A 21,572-nucleotide genomic window follows, 5' to 3' on the forward strand; every position below is an offset into this window, starting at 1 on the left:
CACAGCACTGTGACGCCAGTGCGATGTTCAGTACACAGCAAAACAGAGAGGTCTGGGAAAACACACCTAAATAATTCTGAGCCCAACATCTCAGTGTGGTTCTGAAGAGAGGAAATGCCAAGTCAAAATGCTATGTCTACAAAGTATTTCGTTATTACAAGTTGATAAATCTTCAAGAGAAAGTGCTACCTAACCGGGGCTCCTGATGAGGCTGCCAATAGGGCACTTCTTTAACTGACAAAGTTTTCACGGTGAAATCCCATGTACAGTGAGATCCCTAGAGCTGGAGAGGAGGGACGGCTTTTTCTGCAGTTTGCTGTTCTGCTGCAGTATTCTGAGTGTAAGTCCAGTATAGCATCTTCTTCATGATTACAAAGCACAACAAAGTTACCAAACCATGTAACTAAAGCCAGATGCTAATGTTTCTGAATTCTAATCTTGTTCCCCAAATCTAACTATCCAGATCATATCCATGTCCTCCAATTTTTTTTTCCAAGAGAAGTTTTCCTACTAATATGATATGAAACAAAAAACAGGATATAAAATAGAAACTTTAACCTTGCAGCTAATTTTAAGACAAAGTATCTATTATATCTATTATTTATAAATCCAAAACTAAAATAAATAGAATAGTATTAATCTGGGATTAGTGAGAGGGAGACTACTTGGACAAAGATAAAAAGATTTTTGTCTATTTTTTTTTCCTTAAAGAAGTAATAATAAATATTGATGAGCACTAAGTTCGGAATGTAATTACACAGCCACGAAATGGAAAACTTGGAGAAGATACACTGATACTGTGCCTGTATGGCTGTGATGCTCATGACGACGCACAGCTGCGATGGCTCCCTGCATCTCCCTCACCTCTCTACAGTCCCCTCTCACCAGTGCAGCCAGAGTGACCTGGTTACCACCTCAGGCAGACCACATCACGCCTTTGCTCAAAACCCTCCAGTGGTTCCTATCTCATTCAGAATAAGAAACAAAATTCTTAAAATAGTCTTTACAGAATATTCTACAGGATCTTTATAAGAATCTGCCTCCATCTCCAGCCCAGACCCAAACATTTCTGACGTCACCTCCTCCTTTCTCCCCCAGACTCTCTCTCTCCACCAGTCGTGGAGGTTCCTGGGGCATTTCTTGAACATGTCAGGCATCCTCCTGCCCCACGGCCTTTGGGACTGTGGCCTGGACGCTTTCCTTCAGAGGGTCACTTGGCTCGTCCCCTCACCTCCTGCAAGTCTTGACTCGAGTCAGACCTCTCGTCAGTGAGGCCGTCTCTGACCACCTCTGTAATGACGACAACCCCACCACTCCTGGACTTGAGCCTCTCTTCCCTGCTCATTTCATCACAGCCTTCATCACGTTCAGAAACACTGTATATTTCACTTGTGTGTTTATTTACTATCCATCTCCCCAGCTAGAATGTCAGCTATGCCATGGCAGAGGTTCTTGTATCTCTTCTTTAATACTGCTCCCCCAGCACCTAGAATCCTACCACACAGAGCAGGCACTAACTAACAGCTGATCCATCAGTGAGAAAAAAACTCACAGCAGCCATAGTGAGTAAGCATTTTTGTTGTTCCTGAAGTAAAGATCTAAATTCACCAGTTTTTATCACAAGTAGTTTAAGAAAAAAAAAAAAAATTATAAATTGTATTTCTAGCCCAAAATCACTCCTGAACACACTTTCTATAGCAATATTACTTGATTATCTGAATACAAATTTTCTTAGTGTTTTCCAAATCAAGTATTAATTTACTATTAAATTCAGTTGCCTCCAGGCAGCATTATCACTATGACATGTAAAAATCCAACGATGTCTTCTTACTAGAAGAAGGAAAGCCTGTGAGATAGCCAAACTAAAAGGGAAAAAAAAGGGCAAGAGTCTTATTTTATTTTTCTTGAGCCAAAATGTTCCTGTACCAACAGCCAGCTGAATTCAGACACTGGGTGGTGGATAACTCGTGGGAACAGGACAGGACAGAGGTGAGCAAATGCATATAAACAACAACAAATTGGTGATGTTGAGAAAAATAGCATCACATGAAATTAGTTAAATGGTTAATGTACTTTAGAAAATAGAATTTTAAAATTCAACTAAAAGGTTTTAAGATTTTTTAATTCAAATTCCCTAGATTAAAAAAATAGATTTTAATGTTATTTTTTAACTTTATGCTTCCCAAAAGACTTGACACATTTCACTGCTGGACTTTTCAGGATTTCTAGTAGACCTCCCGTGACATCTCTAAGATCATGGAGCCCTGGGTACTCGCTCCTTACCGATTCAACTAACAACTTTGCCTCCTCTTGGGTGCAATGGAAAGGGCTGTCACAGAGCTGCACGTTCGTGCTGGAGAGGAAAAGAGAAGGTTATTACTAAACAGCATAAAAAAGGAACAATTGCCAAAAAGAAAACCAGCTTCAAATATTGCACACTGATGCACAACTCTAGCCAGTGAAAAGGACTTACATGAATATACACCAGGAAAAGTGGACTCCTGTACGTTCTTTCAGGCACAGTTATAAAGATAAAGTGCTCCACAGCACTGGACTTTCCAGAATTAAATGAGAGTATACAGCCCTAAATAACCTCCTGGGACATATAAAAGGCTGCCCACCACGACTGCACTTCACCTTCCTGAAGGAAAGGAAAACCTCATCCGACCCACAGGAAGCTTCTTCCTCTAAGGGAGGTGATAAGCCTGGTAACTGGCTACTGAACCATGTCGTGGGATCTCTTTCTCAGACTAGCATGTAGGACTCAGCTAAGAGTGAGGAGTGGAAACCACGTGAATACGGAAACCCAGTTTCTCCACAAGTAAGGAGGCTCAGCAAGGCACGAGTCCAGCTCCTTCCATGACCAGGAAAGGCTCTACGCTGTCAAAGCCTCCCACACAGCGGGGACAGCACGCTGTCTCCAAAAGATGCTGCCCAAGGCATCGCTCCTCTAAAACACAGTAACTCTATATTTTAAAAACTTCATCAAAGAAATTAGCAGATTAAAATGGATACAGAAAAAAGTAGGAGAGAAGGGAGTCAAAGCCAAATTAATTTTTTTAAATAGAAAAAAAATGTGATTGGCAGATCTCTGAAGGAGATAAACGAGAGACGACACACACTCACATTCACACCCCCCTCAAGTGGATATAAGGGATACACATTATCAAATTTACTTTTGCAATTGCTTTGTGAAATATGCTAGGATATACATGATAAAAAGATCTGTCTAAGGGGCCCGCCCGGTAGCGCAAGGGCTTGGGTACTTGCACTCCACTGCGGCGGCCTGGGGTTCGCCGGTTCGGATGCCGGGCGTGCAGTGACGCACCGCTTGTCAAGCCATGCTGTGGCGGCGTCCCATATAAAGTGGAGGAAGATGGGCATGGATGTTAGCCCAGGGCCAGTCTTCCTCAGCAAAAAGAGGAGGATTGGCAGATGTTAACTCAGGGGCGATCTTCCTCACAAAAAAAAAAAAAGATCTGTCTAGTTATTTATTTTTTGAACTAGATCTGTCTGTAATCAGACTTTGGGTATACGGCAGTTATAGTAAGTGGTCATTTTGCTTTCTATCCAGACTCAAAGTGTAGGATTTATTTTCATTCTTGGCATAAATAAAATTGATGAAAGCTGGCATTATCGTCTGTAAGACTAAACTACTTTGTATCCTCTTCTCCACAGTCCATGTTCAGGGAAGCTGGAAACTGAAAAAGGTAAGGCCTTCTAAGTTAGACGTTTCCCTAAAGAAAGTCAAAACTAAACTTAAAAAGAACAAGGGAAAAACTAGACACTGCGAAGTCTTAAGTGCTAGTCCTCTGAAGAGAGCACGGGGTACACTAGCTATGCTACATACAATGTTTTTAACATTATAACAAACCAAAGTAAAACATTCCCCGGAAATTCTGGGAAAATGATGGTGAGAGAACAGGGAGCCTTCTCTAACAGTACTGCCAGATAAACTGATGAAATCCGAGTTTCAGATAAACAGCAAAGTATTTTTTAGTATAAGTACGTCCCAAATATTGCATGAGACATACTTATATTAAAAAGATGTGTTGCTCTGAAATTTAGATTTAACTGGGTGTCCTATATTTTTATCTGTAAATCTGATAACCTATTTCTAAACGGACTTGGAGAGTCTTGCATGATATATCAATTAAAGATGAGAGATTACAAAGCCCCTTGTTACTATTTCTCCAACAGGCTCTTACATTAGCATTTTATTAGCCAAAACAGGGCCAACTTCCTCACTGACATCCTTTTAGTTACTAAAGTATGTAATCTGGGTTGTAATACACTTTCCTCAGGATTTAATGAAGTGATTTTCACCTTGAATGTTTGAAGGTGTAATAAGAGGTACGTTATCAAGAAATGTTATTTTCTCTGAATTGGCCTTTATGTATTAAAAATAGTTAACACTGATTCATTTTTTTTATTGATTCAAAAATGTATCCCTATGCTATGTGTTAAGGACATTTCTAGTTGCTGGGGACAATACTGAACCATGGAGCCCCCAGGGAGCTCACAGTACTTAAGGTTCTTTCTGGCTCTCAGATTGTGACGATGGCCCACGGGAGGAGAAGCATAGGCATCACGTAATGGATAGACACCAGCTGACTGTGGCTACCACAAATGAGATGGAAAATAATGACCATGAAGAACGTGCTGCTTTCTTTTTTATAATAAGATACTCAATACTGTGTTCTAAATTTATAAACATTATGTAGCCCACACACAATCTTGTTGACCAAAATAAGCAGATGTGACATTAGAGAGAAAGATCAGCAATACCAAAAATACTGGAAACAAACCAAACTGCATTTAAAAATAATAAAAAGGTATATTAATGGATACATAATAGTGCAAACTAACTAATTAAAGAAAAAGAAACAGAAATAGAAAATTACCTGCAAATAAAAAACAGACACATAAAAGATGAAATTTACAGAGCCAGCAATATGGAACTTGAGTAAAGAGAAAATTATTTTCTTCAAGACAACCTCAAATCAGACAAAGCCTCACACTCATGAGAATCCTCGAAGACACTGCCCAGGATAAAGATTTGTCAAGGCTTTCCATCCTAAAGGAAAGTAGTCAAGAGAAAAGGAGAGAGAAAATTTAAAGAGATAAGGACACTGATTTCGGACCATAACCTCCAGAGTTTGTAGAGGAAACTGACACTGAAGTAAATCTACACAAGCTAAAGGACTGGGGCTATTGGTGTATGGATCACATACACCTTCCTCTGGAAAGGTAAAAGGAAACAATGCCAAGACCTAAACAATTCGGAAAAATCAGTGTGTGTGTGTGTGTGTGTGTGTGTGTGTGTATTTTGGAAAAAAATACATTTAAAAAAATATATTTTTTTAATTCTGTAAGCATGTTAAAACTACACACTATGTGCCAAGTCCCATCACAAGTGCTAAGGTACAAACTGGACTTAGAGCATAAACCAATGGTGCACTCCAAGTTCTACCTAGAGGGGGCACAGCAGTGACACGAGAGCATAGACAGGGGTCAGTTAACTCTGCCCAGAAGAAATGGACATTCTCTGCAGAGGTGGCACCTAGACTGCTTCCTGAAGAAGGAGCAGGCATTCATGGAGGAAAGGCAGTGGGACAGGAGGGGACACAACAGGAAGCTGGAAAGGTAGGTCTGGACGTGCTGTTTAATACACAGAAGAGCTGGATTATATCCTATAGCTGAAGGGAGCCACAAGAAGTGTTTCGCATAGAAATGACAATCACATTGGTATTTTTCAAAGATAATTCTGACAGTACTGTGTAGAATATATTAAACTGGAGAACAGTTGCAATATGACAATTTATGAGTGAAGAAATGATAAGTAATTGAATTAAAGCAGTTTTATAGCTAGAAGGGCATTTGAGAATCAACCAAAACTTGAAAAATTTGGAAGACAAATGAGTCGGAATAAATAATGGTTAGTGAAATAAAATAAACTGGTAAAATGAACAGTACGTTTCTGATTTCTTAAAAATAAGGTAGATTAATAAATCACAGCTGAAGAGAGTGAGAGGAGTAGAAGAGCAAACCCAAATGGAAAACTCTATTTCTCCTACAACAGCGTTCAGTTATTCCAGGTAAGAATAGAAATAATGACGTTCTCTCTGTTAAAAGGATATGTAGCATTCGGAGTAAACATTAAGCAGTGGGAAAAAAGAATAAAAATAACAACAACAAAACTTATTGTGATAAAGAGGATCACTCAAAACATCAATTCAAGACTTAGTAAGTACAGTGCTTCTGGAAACAGAAGAGTCGCTACTGGATTAAAAAAACAACAATTATTTGTTGGCTTTAAAATATCATTCAACAGTTTACCCCAACAGGTGTTTACTGAGTGGCTACTAGATGTCAGGCATAAGGAAAAGAAAGATGAATAAGGCCTCTTTAGTCACCTGCTTTCGAAGAACTTACATTCTAGAGGAGCAGACGAGCCCATAAACCAGGTGGTTGATAACTGCAGTAAATGCCATAACAGGAGGTCAGAGGGCTTGGAATCCACCCGAGCTGGCTCAGGGCTAATGTGAGGGACAGCTTCCTAGAGAAGGTGAGGTCAAAACGAAGGCTTAAGGAACAAGTAAGTGAGCCAGTTCAAGAAATGAGAAGACAATCACGGCAAAGGAATCAGAATGAGGGACGGCCTCCAGATGAGTGAGGTGTTTGTGAGGAGAGACGAGGGGTTCTGCGCTGTTGGAACATGAGATCAGAGGCAAGAGTGACAGACAATGAGGCCAGATGGTACCAGGGATCAGCTCCTGGAAGGCCTCGTGTGCTCTTCTCTGGGAAGAGGGCTTGATGTCCTGGTTCTTAAGCAGAGAGGCTCATCAGAAGCCCCTAGGGAGCTTTTAAAGCTGATGCTTAGACCCCACTCCTGGGAGATCCTAATTCACCAGGTCTAAAGAACGGGACAACGCATCTGCACTTTCTAACAGCTTCCCCAGGTAATTCTGATGTACCCTCCATTGTGGGAGAGACTGCTGTGATAAATAACGTGGAGCTGAACTGAACTGAGTGGGGAGAACGGGTTAAAAAGGGGGAGAGGAGGGTTTGCTCATCAGTGACAGAAGGCATTGTAAGGAATTCAGAGAGGGAAGCAACTTATCAGGTAAAGACAAAGGAAATAAAAAACCAAACTACTATGAATATACTTAGTAAATCAAGTGGTATCAAAAAAATTAGAAAAAAACAGACAAAAATGAGTTAAAATTCTGAAGATTTTGACTTTAAATTATCTAGATGCATAAAATTTATATCCTGAAATTTTTTAAGCTAAAAAAACCCTTATTTTGTTGTATTCTTTGACAATGTGGAGGTAGAATACGGCTGTTAAGGAAGCAGGTTTGCAACCTGGCTTACATCCTGGCTCCCCATGTAGCGTGGCCTGAGACAGGCCACTTACTCTCCGTGTGGACTCAGTTTCTTCATCTGTAAAATGAAGACGATGATGATACGTATCTTACAGGGTTCTCGTGAGTATTAATTAGCTAACATATAAAACACTTAGCACCTGAAAGATAGCATGGAGTTCAACGAATGTCAACGCTTATTGTTAACGTAATCGCCTACCTAGGAGGCAGAGCTGGAAATAACGTCCCCTCAGTGTCACCAGAACCAGCACAAAGGAAGGATATCAGCTGAGGAAGGCTACACAGAGAGACAGCCTCTGCTGTGCAGCTGAGAAACCTGGGAAACACCACGGGCTGCAGAGCTTTTCAGAGAGCTCCCTTAGGAAGGAGACGACAGCAACAGAAGCCCACTCCTCTCTGGACAGTTAGAGACCCTTCTTTTTAGAGGAGCTCATCCCACAAACATCCGCATAAAGAACAGCTCAGTCTACTAGTCACAGAATAGGCAGGGCTGAAAGACATCCAATTATACCCGGTTTTGTTGTTAATAAATTGCACTGTTTAGAAACTATAATCTAAATTTTAAGACTATGCAGAAAAAAAGAGAGAGTGGTCTGCAGTGTAAGAGGTAAGAAAAAAAGGGGGAGAAGATGAACAGGTTGACAGCGTCACTCTGGCTGCAAGAGAAAGAGAATCAGGAGCTATGAGGCCCACACATCCGTGTCAGAGGCAAGACGAGCCCCTTGATGACTCGGATAAGATATTCCTTGAGACCGACTCATTCTTCACCCACCTGGTTACCCCATTCTAACCATTTCCTTAAGGTCTCTCTCGACTCTCAGACATTATGCTCCAAAGGGCACGGACTCAGCTTATTGCATTCGCAGTGGTAACTCTAGGACCACACAGAAACTGGCAGCACACCCTCCATCAGTGTTTGCGGAAAAAGCGGACGGCCTCCCAGCTTCCCTGGGTCTGCACAGGGGCCAATGCAGTCCTCTCCACAGTGGTGCACGCTTCTGCCTCCTACAGTCGGGCTCACCAACAGTTACTTGTTGCTGTTTCCAAACCTGTTATCTCAGCTGTCCTTGTTACTATAATTTCATAATTTAAGCAGTAATTGTGATCACCAACGCAGGGAGTGTGGAAAGAGAGCTGCATCTATGAACACTAAGTGGCTCTGAAACTATGGACCCTGGAAACACTACCAAGGCTCTAAAAAGCCTCAATAAAGATGAATCACTATAAAAATGTGGTGTCAAATGAGATGTGGGCAAGACAACCGTAAAACGTTAGAAAAAAGAACCCTAAAAACCTCTAAGGGTTTTTAAGTATAAGGACTTACAGGATTACAGGATCTGACCTTTATTTTCTATTATATATTATGTTAGGACATACATAATCTATGTGGGATCTATATAGAAAAGGTCTTAGCTCTATATCCAAAGACTGGTGGATAACTGCACATTTAAAGGTTTAAAGTAAAACAGAATGTTTGAGTTACATATGTTACTACTGATGATTGCCCTTAAGCAATCAGCCAGTGACCCAGATCATGTTGGATAAGAAGGATTTTTACTGTTCTTATCAAGAAATGATGGGAAGTTATCACATAAATAAAATAACCATATGTTTGCATGTTGAAAAATGGCTCATGTTTTTACTCCATCTTTGCACGTGTCACAATGTATTATAAATAAACGTCTGTCCCTTGACAGTATCCCCCACTAAACTATAATCCTCTTGGCAAAAAGGGACCATTCCCAGTTTCATAGTGCCTAGCACTCAGCAATGCCTTCCCAACAGATGCTCCATAAGTATTTTTTAAATGAAAAAAACTGTAATTCTCTTTTAAAAGAATCAGATCTCAGTAGTATTATATGGCTATTCAGTACCATTAATAATAAAATAACATTACATAGAAAAGATAAATTCTTACCAATTTATAGCCCCTCCATCACGCTTCTTCATAAGCAACGCTTTCCAACACTCATGAGTAGATTTAATAACTTCAAGAGCAAAAGCCTAGTTTCAAACCAAAACAGACACAGCAATGACATCATTAGACCAATGTGGAACCATTCTCACTGCGACAGTTCATTGTTACAACCATGAGCTCTGGAGTCGGGCAAAGCTGAGTAAAACCCTGGCGTCCTTACTGACCAGCTGTGTGACTCTGAGCAAGCCACTGAATCTCACCAGCCCTCAACTTCCTCAGCTCCAAAACGGCATGGAACAGGGGTCATCCAAACCAGGGGCCAAAGGCTAGGGCCTGGGGGCCAAATCCAGCCTACTCCCTGGCTTCCTCAGTCAAGTTTCAGGTGCACAGTCATGCCCATCCATTGTTTGTGGCCCATGACTGCTTTAGTGCTACGACGGGAGAGCTCAGTGGTTGTGACAGGGACCACGTGGCCTTCACAGACTAAAATATTTACCATCTGGTCCTTTACAGAAGGCGGTTTGCCAATCCCTGATTTACATCACAGAGTTGCTGGAAGAATAAAAAAGATGCTGTATGCAAAGTGCTGAGCCCAGTACCTGGCTTGTGCGGAAGCACAAACCCGTTCACGTCATTGTCAGTCATTTTAGACAACCCACTGTCTGAGGGGAGTAAATCTCCTTAACATTTTCAAATTTCTTTAGTATGAATTGATATGGTGTCTAAAAAATGCAAAATCAACAATAGATACACCACTTACTAGATACATATCTAGCAAGACCATCTAAGGAAAACTTGCTTTATTATTCCAAAGCAGAAAATTCTTTAGATCTTTTTCCTAAAATGTTGCTAATTTTCCTTAAGGAGAGTCCTTATATATTAACTAATTCATACTAGTTCCTTTCTCCTTCAATGATAACTAAACACATTACGATAAGAAATGAAGAAAATAAAGAATCTTGGGAAATTCAGTTCTGAAGAGAAAAAGTTCTCTTACTCTCTGTTGCCTGAGATACAGGAGAACGACTTAATGCTCAATGAGGTGATGTTGGGGAGTCTCATAAAGATATGTGACAAAAAAAGCCAATTTATTTTCTGGATGATACATGGAGAGATTTTTAACCAAATTATTTAGATAACTGCAATTATTTAGAATCAAGTCCAGTACTTGCTTAAAGGAGTCAGTAGGAAAAATCTAGATTACAGGACGGAGCCCTTTTCCACCATATTGAAGAGACATAATTTAATTTTCCTGAGCTAGGCACTATATTTTAAACAGCAGTGGTAAAAAGCAATGCATAAAATAATTATTTTCTGAAACAAGGTTGTATAAATGACCTAGTCTTCATTCAGAAAAGAATTAATGTTTGTCCAAATCAAACAAAAAACCCAAACCACCTCACTCTTTTATAAATTCATGACTTGGCAGTCTTACCCTGAGGCAATAAAGGGGCACAAAAGTATTATACAGGTTTGAAATTTATATCATTTCAAAAATAAAATAGAACATATGTTTTGGAGAAAAAAGATAAAAAATAATTTATTTTATAAATTTTCAACATTTTATTTTTCAGTAAGAGAATCCAATCTAAAATAATAGTTTTATATTTATATTTAATAAGTCCCTAGACGAGGTCCTAGAGATCTTAAGGGATCTTTTAATGTGCCTTTAAAAAAATACTGAGTCTAGCAATAAATTCTAGTATAGCAAAATACTAATTGTAACTTTTAAGTTTTCATTAACATGGCTTCTTTACTTAGAAAGCATACTTTCCTTATTAGTACCCACTTAAATATTGGTTATAATGTGTAATTTATGCAGTGGTAGTAACTTAAAAAAATATTCTATGTTTAGACCTCAACTCTTTGGCCTATTTTCTCCATTCGTGTCATATCAGAAACACTTCACGGTAACTTTGTGGTACTCTAATAGAAAAATCCTAAGACAGTCAGGTAATTCAGGTGCTTTCCTAATTGTGAAGCAGCTTATTCAGCTGTGGCAGAAGAACACTCGGGTGGGGGGGACGCCCCCTTAGATTCACATTAGTGGTGAGGAACCTTCTCCTCTCCAGAACAGCAAACGGAAGGTTCTTCTTCATAACAATAGTCTGACCTTGAAAATCCCTCATTTTCTGAAATGAAGGATATATTGATAGATAGATAGATGGAGATAGATAATTATCAGTCTTATTGATTCACTTAGATCTCCTGAAAAAATTTTTTTAATAAAAATGATAAAATAATGTCCTTAAATATGAAAGTCAGTAAAAAGCACTTTTGTTACCATGCTACACAAATATTCACATAAGAAATCCCCCAAAGTGAAGGAAGTGTTGTACAGGTATCATAATTACATTTTAAAATAAAGATCATTGTCTTCACCTTGTTTTTGAATTCTCCATTAAAAGCAAACCGGTTTTCTGGTTTTCCTTCTGGCACCTTATAAAATCTAAACCAATTAATTGTAGCTTCCAAGTAACCCGGTTTGTACTTCTCAACATCATCAATATCTGCAAGTGAAGACACAAAAAGACTTTTTGTTAAAAATCGACATTCATTCCTCTTGGAGGTAGACCGTTGGGCTGAGGGAGTCAGAAAGCATGGGTCCAGTCCGCCCACCGAGCGCCAGCAGCATCACTGTCAACAGGCCCCAAGTCATCTCTGGATCCCCGCTGCTTCATGTGGAAAGCATTACTCCTCCACTCAGAAACACTCTGAGCACCTTCAGACGCTGCCTAGGTACAGGGGATAAGCCGACGGAGGCAATGAAGGTCTTCTCAAGGAGCTCAGAGGCCTAACTACAGGAAACACACAGACAACAAACTGCAACGAAGCGAGAAGGCTGAGTGAGATGTGCTTAAGGACTGACGTTCCTCGGGCAGGGAGGGCTCAGAGCAGGGAAGGGAAATGGCAGGACCTGTGCTTTAGAAATCCTAAGCTAAGGAACGCTGAAGAGAGGGGGGGGAGGGTGGCACCCAGAGGAGCACAGGGTCCCCGGAGAGGAGGGCTTCCCGCATTCACACACCCCGCACGCAACAAGGTCCTCGTCTGTGTCAGACACGGTGCTAAGCAGGAAATGGAACAGTGAACAGAAATAGGACCCTGCTCTCACAGCCCACACAGCAGCAAGAGACAAATAAAGAAACAAACACACCATATGTAAAGTGGCAAAAAGTCCGAAGAAGAAAGAGTAAGAAAGAGACTGCGGACAGGGCAATTTTAAACAGGTTGAAACCTGGATGGTTCACGGAGTTTTTCACTTCAAATTCTGTAATGATTTACAGTATTTATTTTTAAGTTCTATAACCATGTGAACAGCTTAACCATTACATTTTGAGGGCATTCAATTAAACATAATTGGAAATATTACTCTATTAATAATAATAGACCCCTCCCAAAAAGAAGTCCCGAAGGAATGTATCCTGTCCAATAAATATCAATTCAAAAAGTATGAGCAATAACTACACAAAACTAGAAGCCTTTACTCTCCACCAGACTGTGGCTTAAGAGAATTTAGCATAGTCTGTTATGTACAATTTATTATGGAAAATGACAAACAGACTTGGTAGCACTTGAAACATTAGGAAGTTACAACTGAAAACAGGAGATGACACCATGCACAGGGATAATTTAAGATCACCTGGTTTCAGACGCTCATCCGAGCCTGGTGGGAACCCCTGCTCACTAGGCACGACAGGAACACGTGAGCATTTTGCAGGTATGAGTTAGACAGGAATTATCTTTCTGCCTGTTATGTAAAGGTTCAGCAAGAGTTACATGTCTCCAGATGTTTCACAGAGTGAAGTGAGCACGGGAAGGCAGAGACCATGGCAAACAGAGGATTGAGAATGCTGCCTGGAGGCACTCAGGTCTAAAATTTTAAAATACGTCAATGGGCCACACGTCTATCCAAAGTACTTCTGCAGCAAACAGCAGCAATGTTATGACTAAGTGAAGAAAGAACCTCCTGAAACTGAACACACGGACACTTGCTCTAGTAATCACAGTCAGCATATTTAGTAACCGATGGAAGATGCTTAGGACAGTGAATTCTGAAGATTAAGATCACATCTTTTTAGTATCACACACTGTATCCCAGGTTGGGAAGTTCCGTCATGGCCCCAAACAGAACATCCAATAAATATTTCACCTAATACATGTTGTTTCTTCTTCAAATTCTGATTATTTTTTCTGTTTATCTTATTAAAAAAGCTTCTTTCCATGGTGGGCTTTCTATTGATCATTTTCCTATATCCTATCACTCTTTTTGCAAAAAAATCTCTGTAAATTAACTAATAATGAGTTCCTCCAACTCACTGTTTTCTTATTCAGAGGAAAAAAAATCTTTCAGTCCACTAAAGGTGAGCAACTAGACATGCACTTTAACCAGTGTCAAAATAAATCATCTTCTATTACTTACACCTGATTGATGATTTCATCGCCATACATTATCCAATCTATACTCTGTGTCCCACTGTATACGCTTTCTGATAAATGTGTTTTAACTGACTAACTTCAAATAAGAAAGGAGAAGCCAAGTTATTCAATAACTATCTCAGCTCAGAAGGATTTCTCTTAAGTTATGTAGAGGGCCTGTTAAGCAAAGACATCAATAATAAAAAACCTGAAAATCTAATAATGCCAATGAGCAGTGTAACTCTCTAAATACAAGATAAACATTTTCCATTCTCAATTAATTATAGCCTGGGGAAAAAGAGCTGTATTTCCACCAAAAATAAAACATTTAAAATAAGCAATTTAAGGGGCCGGCCGGGTGGCATAGCGGTTAAGTGCTCGCATTCCGCTTCAGCAGCCTGGGGTTCCCAGGTTCGGATACCAGGCACGGACCTACACACTGCTTGTTGAGCCACGGCTGTGGCGGCGTCCCACATCTAAAATGGAGGAAGATGGGCACAGATGTTAGCCCAGGGCCAGTCTTCCTCAGCAAAAAGAGGAGGATTGGCATCGAATGTTAGCTCAGGGCTAATCTTCCTCAAAAAAAAAAAAAAAACTGATAAAAAAAATGATAAAATAAGCAATTTAAACATTTTTAAAACCTCAACAGCAAATGCCTCAAGCCAAAATCTTATATCCAATATCAATAGTCAGTTCAATGAATTACTCTTCTGAAAATATGAAAAATTCCACCTAAAATCTATAGACTGATTTAGTTTATAAAATAATTTTATAAAAATAACCTCACTTGCTCCTCATAAAACTCCTGAGAGTTGAGAAGAATAAGCGCATTCATATTAAACATAAGAAAACTACACTTAAGGAAACGTAAAAGATTTGCCACAATTTATCCAACTCATTCATTAGAACTAGTACTATATAAATAAAAGTCTTCTAATTCCATGAATTCTGCTTTTTCTTCTATACTGTGTGGTAATATTGTTACAGGTTTTATTTATATTAAAAGAACATAAGTATAGAGATATTTTTAAGTTTTCTTTTATTGTGGTAAAACATACATAACATGTATCATTTTAAAATATATAATTCAGTGGTATTACGTACATCCATAATGTTGTGCAACCATCACTATTATTCATTTCCAGAATTTTTTCATTACATGTATTTTTTATGATATATGTTATTTTAAGAAAAGCAGCAATTCTCTAGTAGTCATTTATTCCCACTCTTGGAATTAATTTTATATGAAAAATCTATTACAGACAATTATATAATTTATTTTCAAGATGAACTAACCCAACAATAAAAGTTAGAATAATCTAGAAGAGCTCTTTTATGTAGTAATCAAGCTAAATTTATTTCAGTTTATGTTTTTAATTACAAATAAAACTCTTAATCGAGATCTACTTGATCAACTACATGGATGATTAACAAAGACTCTCCACTTCTGTAAAATATTCTGACTGATGTCCACAGTAGTCTGCATGCTGAGTCTAGCAGACAGCTCTAGAAGGCCCACCCTTCACTTCCACCAGGTAAGTCTCAGCTTTAGCAAGCATCGGGTGTGTTTATTCCCAAAGCATCTATGCCAACTCTACCTGTTGTTATAATTTTGAGATTTAATAAAATATTATATAAGGAAGTGATTTTATCAGTACAAAAAAGAGATTTTGTTTCTATAAAATTAATTTTAATGTTTTGAAATAATTTAATAAAACAGGTTGCTAAAAATATCTGCTGTCAACTTAGGCCTGGGTAAGAAAACAGTTAAAAATGAGAAAAAGACATAAAAATCTATAATTATGCATGTGCTCTGCAAATGAGGTGGGAAGAGGAGTTTAGATATAAGAGGTCAAGCCAGCCTCTAAGAAAACATTATTTTAGTAAATTCTTGAATGAAGTGTGGGAGCAACTCATGCAAATACCTAGCAGAGAAGGAGTCCTGGGAGGAAGACGGTAAGTGCCCAGATCCCGAGGTGTGAGTGTGCTTAACAGGCTTGCGGGAGACAGTGTGAGAGCTCTGTGTGTAGAGCAGTGAAGAAAGGTAGTGTCGGGAGATGAGATCAGAGGAGCAGCCCCAGGCCTGTCTCACAGGAGTCGAGGGGCCCCGTGAAGACTTGGCCTTTCCCCTGGAGACGGGAGCCGTGAGAGGGCTCTAGGAGCGCGGTGCTCTCCACCTGCTGTGGGGAAGAGACCAGACCGTGAGGGGAAGACGTGGAAGCAGGACAACCAGCAGGAAGTGCTGAGTGTCCACGCAGGGGAAGCACGGTGAGGGCCGGGATGAACGCAGTTGTAAGGAGCTGGTGACAAACGCTCAATTCTGGATGTCTTTAGAAGGCAGAACCGAGAGGAATTAGAAATAAATGGAAAAAAAACAACAAAACCCACTGAAGATCAGATTTACGTAACATTTAAAGTATCAAAGAGCTAAAAAGGACTAGTCCATAACATTAAGTAACATGTTCAACTATCTTACAACTAAAAGTAGTCACCTAAATATGTATCGCCCTCGTGTTTTTTAAAAGCTTCATAGAAAGTAACGACTTCCGACACACGTGCACAGCCATGAACTACTTTACAACAGAGCTGTTTCCAAATCTGAAAGTTTAATTAACAAAGATTATATGGAGTCTTCGTAGGAGAATTCTTACATTAAAACCAAAAATATATAAATAATAGTAGTTCTATATAAATCCATTGGAAATTTTATAAATTTCTTTATTAAATGCTAGCTAAAAAGCAAAACAGAAAATGAGGATGCAATATAATAACAAATTTTAAAGTTTGATTTTGTTTTTTCAAAACGAGACCTCTCCATTTTAATTCAGTTTTTCTTAATTAATTTTGATTTAGGAATTTATAAAAGCAAAGAAATTAATCTAAACCATCTTAGTCAAAACCTACCACTCTATCTCTATAGATAGGACAGGATCGTAACACTTCTCATTTTTTAAAGCAATCCTTATGGCTTATCTTTTCCCTTCATCAGGGGTATTATATACCTTCCACGTAACCAAGTTTCTTTTCAGTATCAACCAGTTCACTTGTTTCTAAAACCTAACAGAAGGTCACAAATTGTGATCTTCTCAGCAAAAAATAAAAAGCAGTTTGTGAATTAAGTTTCTTTCTGTTCTTTTTATCTAAGATACACTGTCTCACACCAGGGGAGTTTCCAGTCACATGTGTTTGCCAAGACTTCAATTTTACCCAGATTTCAGAATTAAACATACTTTAAGACAGTACTATTTGCCAAATAAGCAAATAGTAATGATGTAAATGAGGTGAAAATTCAAGTTGATAAAGTTCATTTTATACATACAGCCGACAAATGATGTGAGAAAGAAATGTCTGAAGGATGAGATCTTTTTAATCTAGAGACATAGGAAAGCATCCATGAACTTTAAAAATGATTATGTACTAAAAACAGGGAAAACATTAAGAAATGTTAAGCATGAGAAAATTATGAAAACATATTTGGTAAGCAAAATACATTAATGATTAACAATAAAAAAGTTTAAATAACTCTCTTGTCAACCAAAAAAGAGCCTTACCCAATCCCCCCAACGTTTTATATAATTAAAAATTGGAGGGGCCAGCCCAGTGGTGCAAGCAGTTAAGTGCGTGTGCTCCACTGCAGCGGCCCGGGGTTCACTGGTTCGGATCCCCAGCACGCACTGACACACCACTTGTTAAGCCATGCTGTGGGGGTGTCCCATATAAAGTAGAGGAAGATGGGCACAGATGTTAGCCCAGGGCCAGTCTTCCTCAGCAAAAAAGAGGAGGATTGGCATTGGATGTTAGCTCAGGGCTGGTCCTCCTCATAAAAAAAAAAAAAAAAAATTGGACATTAAAAATTAACCAAAAAAAGAAAAATACACTCTTACTTAAAAAATAACTTTTTTTGTCCAAAAGAAAATCAAAACTTTAAGAATATTCAGAAAATCATGACAATAGGAACACTTGGAAAGTTTGCAAGAAGAAATAAGGTAAACTAGGAGAAACATCCTGTTTGGAATCGAGCAGCACTAAGTCCAGATCCCAGTCTGGAACTCACACACTGTGTCATCTTGGGAACACACAGGAGTTTGTCTGTTTCTTCTCATACAAAACAGAAAAAAAGAAACCAAGGCTGTTGTGAGGATTAAATAAGACATGAAAATCACCTAATAAAAAATAAAGGATAATTCTTAACTAATATTAATTATTACACCTCCAATCCCCTAAAACTTTGTCCACAGGATGGAGCCAAAGTTACACTCAGAGGCAAACCTATAGCTTCACATGCTTTTCTCTCTCAAAAATAAACAAACATGAATTAATGATTTAGAAAATTACTAAACATATTTTCATTAATATTGACGGTTATTTTATTTTTAATGGGTACAACTCCACTGAAAAATCAATGTAGCTAGGCAAAGACATAAACAATGTCAAGCACTGAAAATAACATATAAAAGAACATCTGGACACACAGACACACACATACACATGCACACTTGTTCACAACCTTTTTTCTATAAACATACTTTTTTTCTTATGGTAATGATCAGGCCTCAAATGAATATGTAATTAATTTCTCATTTAATGATAGACATATTTACCTTTATTTCTAATATTATTACAATTTAGTTCTTATAAAGTTTTTTCATTTCTAGTATGTTTAACTTTAACCATTTTTTTCGATATTTGGAACAGAGAGGGAATATATAAATAAAATTACTTTTATTTTTGAAATGAGACTTTCACTCAGTTTAAGTACATTAACCAAATTATCAGCAATTAAAAACAATGCTCAACTTTCCAAAGCAGTTTGCTTTACAGAAAACAGAAACCTCTGACAAAGAGGAGGCACTGAATTCATGTTTCAACACACTCTGTCCAGTTAACCCACAGCAAGATAGATAACTTACAAAAAGAGAAAACCAGAAATACTCAAAAACAAGATCAGCACCCTGCAGACTCAGCATGGAACAAAAACACCTGTCAGGTAAAAGCAGGACGGCCGTATGATTTACTGCACATACTGGGATATTTCTGAGACTCCTGATCAGGAGAGGAAGCAGTCCACAGAAACCAGCCCTGAGATGGCCCATGCAAATCAGGACGTTAAAGGAGTTATTATGGATATGTCCACGGACTTCCAGGAAAATACAGTCACAATGCACACACATGCGGAAATCTCAGTCAAGGAACAGAAACTACAAAACTATCACCCAGATGAGGGACTATCTGAAATGAAAAATCAGACAGGTTTAATAGCAGAATGTGCATAAGGCAGAAAAAAATCAGGGAAGTAAAAGAAAGACCCACAGAAATTATCAGGTCTGAAGAGCAGTGAGGAAGAAGGACTGGAAAGACACGCAGAGTGTCAGTGACTGTGAGACAACAAAGAGTGGTCTAAAATGTGTGTGTCATGAGTTTGGGATGAAGGAGAAAGAGAATGGGGTGAAAAAAATAATGGCAAATAATTTCCCAAATGTGGCAAAAACATGAATTTACAGATTCACCAAGTTCAGTATACCCTAAGTGGGATAAATATAAAGGAAAGGACACATTAGCACACCACAGAAAAATTACTGAAATTCAAAAATACGGAGAAAACCTTTAACACAGTGTGAGAAAACAATATAGTATATACTGGGTAACAACACAGTCACTGTTGACTTATCATCGGAAACAATGGAGGCCAAAAGAAAATGGAATATCTTTACGAAAATCCCTGTAACTCAAAGTTCTACATCCAGTGAAACTAGGCTTCCAAAACAAAGGCAAGAAAAGACAATTTCATATCAATGAAAATGGAGAGAATTCATCACCAGCAGAAGTACACCACAAAAAATGCTACAGTCTTCAAGTTAAGGAAAATGATACCAGATGGAAACTATAGATCTTCCAGAAGCACTAAAATATAAGGGTATGAAAATGCAAATACGTGGGTAAATATAAAAGAATACATATGTGTGTGTGTGCATTTCTCCTCTTAATTTCTCCAAAAGACATTTTACTGCTTAAGACAATAGGAAACAGAAGCACAAAGCATGGATGGAGGTTCTGGGGGCAACTGGCTCTCACACATGACTGCTGGTGGAAATGCAAAATGGTACAGCCACTTGGTAAACAGTTTGACTGTTTCTTTTGATACTAAGCACATAATTACCATCTAACCCAGTAACCCTATTCCTAGGTACTTTCCCAAGACAAATGAAACGTATGTTCACACACAGACTTGTATTTGAATGTTCATAACAGCCTTATTCGTATTAGCCCAAAATTAGAAACCCAAACTTCCATCAGCAGGTGGAAGGAAAGATGCTGTGTATCTACACGACAGAACAGGACTCAGCGACAGGATGGAACAAACGACACTGACCACACACAACAGTACATAGGAGTCTCCAGAGCACTGTCCGAGAGAAAGAGTCACACAAAGTGGACACATCTTTGGCAACGTACACAGTGCTCCAAAGAAGGACAACTGCAATTGCTCAAAATGCCAAAATTTTAAGTACAAATGTTTTCCCCCTTTAAAATAAGTGAAAACACACCTAGTTGGAAGATATTTTCAGACTTTGCTCAAAACGTTCATTTTTTATCAATACATGCATGCATACGTTCATTTATTCATCAATTTTAAGAAAATTATTGAGCACCTATAACACGACAGGCACTGTACAACGCTTTTGCAATGGAAAAATTAGTATTAAATACCAAGACAAACCTAACATAAAATGTAACAGGACCTTCATTGGTAAATCTACATCACTCTACTAAAAGACACACAAGAAAGCCTGAATAAATGGAAAAATATATCATATTCATTGATGTGAAAATTTAATACATTAAAGATAGCAGAAATCCTTGACAATTGGATTCGAAAATTTGCAGAGAGGAATAAAAGCATAAGAAAAACCAAAACAACTTTGAAAAAGTAGAGCAAAAGGAGGAGAATTTGGCTTGTATATGTTTTATTATGAGGCTACAGTAATTAAAATAACATGGCACTGGCACAGGAATAGATCATGGACACCAAACAGAATCCAGAAACAGGCCATTTGTAAAAATAAGAATGCAATATATGATAAAGGAGACATTTCAAAACAGGGGGAAGAGGACAGATTTTTCTGTTGAATGGTGATGGGAAAATTGTATATATGGAAAAAAATAAAATAAATTCCACATGAATTAAAGACCCAGTTGTAAAAACATTAAAATATAAAAGAATAAAAAGGAAATAAAGAAAAACATCTTTCGGACTATGGGATAAGAAATCCTCAAACAAGAATCAAAATGCTAAAGTCATGTATAAAAATAATTGATGAAATGGAATATGTCAAAATTAAAAATACCTATAAGTCAAAAGGCAATGCAGATTCTCTGCAGATGGGGAGACAATATTTGCAACCTAAATAATAAAGAATTAATATCCAAAATATCCAAGCAACTCTCATATATCAAAAGAATATGTCAACTCCATAGAAAAATGGAGAACAATATCCATAGGCAATTCACAGAAGGGAAGATACAAATAGCCAATAAATATGTGAAAAAGATGTTCCATTCCAGCATTAAGCAGAAAAAATGCAAAATTAAGACAAGATACCATTTTTCATTTATCACACTGGCAAAAAAATTTTTTTAAATGCTCAGTCAGTAACAGTATGTCACTGAAGCTTCCAAATCTGTAAATTAGTTATTATTTCCTTTACGTAAATTAGGAAATTGGAGCTCCTTGCCCAAGATCTCCAAGGGACTAGACTAATCCCAATATGCTAGCTTTACATATGGGGCGGCAGGTGTATGTGCAGGGGAGAATATCATCAAATTTGCTTAGGAGATTATATCCCCTAACT

The 21,572-nt window shown here is 38.2% G+C and overlaps 1 protein-coding gene across 2 annotated transcripts in view; it reads right to left on the reverse strand.

The window, feature by feature from the left end:
* The window catches only part of PPA2 (inorganic pyrophosphatase 2), a 79,971-nt gene that overhangs the window by 13,242 nt on the left and 45,157 nt on the right, over nt 1-21,572 (reverse strand). For both annotated transcript variants that reach the window (XM_058549844.1, XM_058549845.1), the window contains exons 7-9: nt 11,689-11,816; nt 9,307-9,392; nt 2,284-2,353 (exon numbers count right to left, since the gene is read on the reverse strand). In XM_058549844.1, coding sequence (XP_058405827.1) covers nt 2,284-2,353; nt 9,307-9,392; nt 11,689-11,816 — 284 coding nt within the window. The remainder of the gene's footprint in view (nt 1-2,283; nt 2,354-9,306; nt 9,393-11,688; nt 11,817-21,572) is intronic.

Source organism: Diceros bicornis, chromosome 11 (genome assembly GCF_020826845.1).
Source record: "Diceros bicornis minor isolate mBicDic1 chromosome 11, mDicBic1.mat.cur, whole genome shotgun sequence".
Lineage (NCBI taxonomy): Eukaryota > Metazoa > Chordata > Mammalia > Perissodactyla > Rhinocerotidae > Diceros > Diceros bicornis.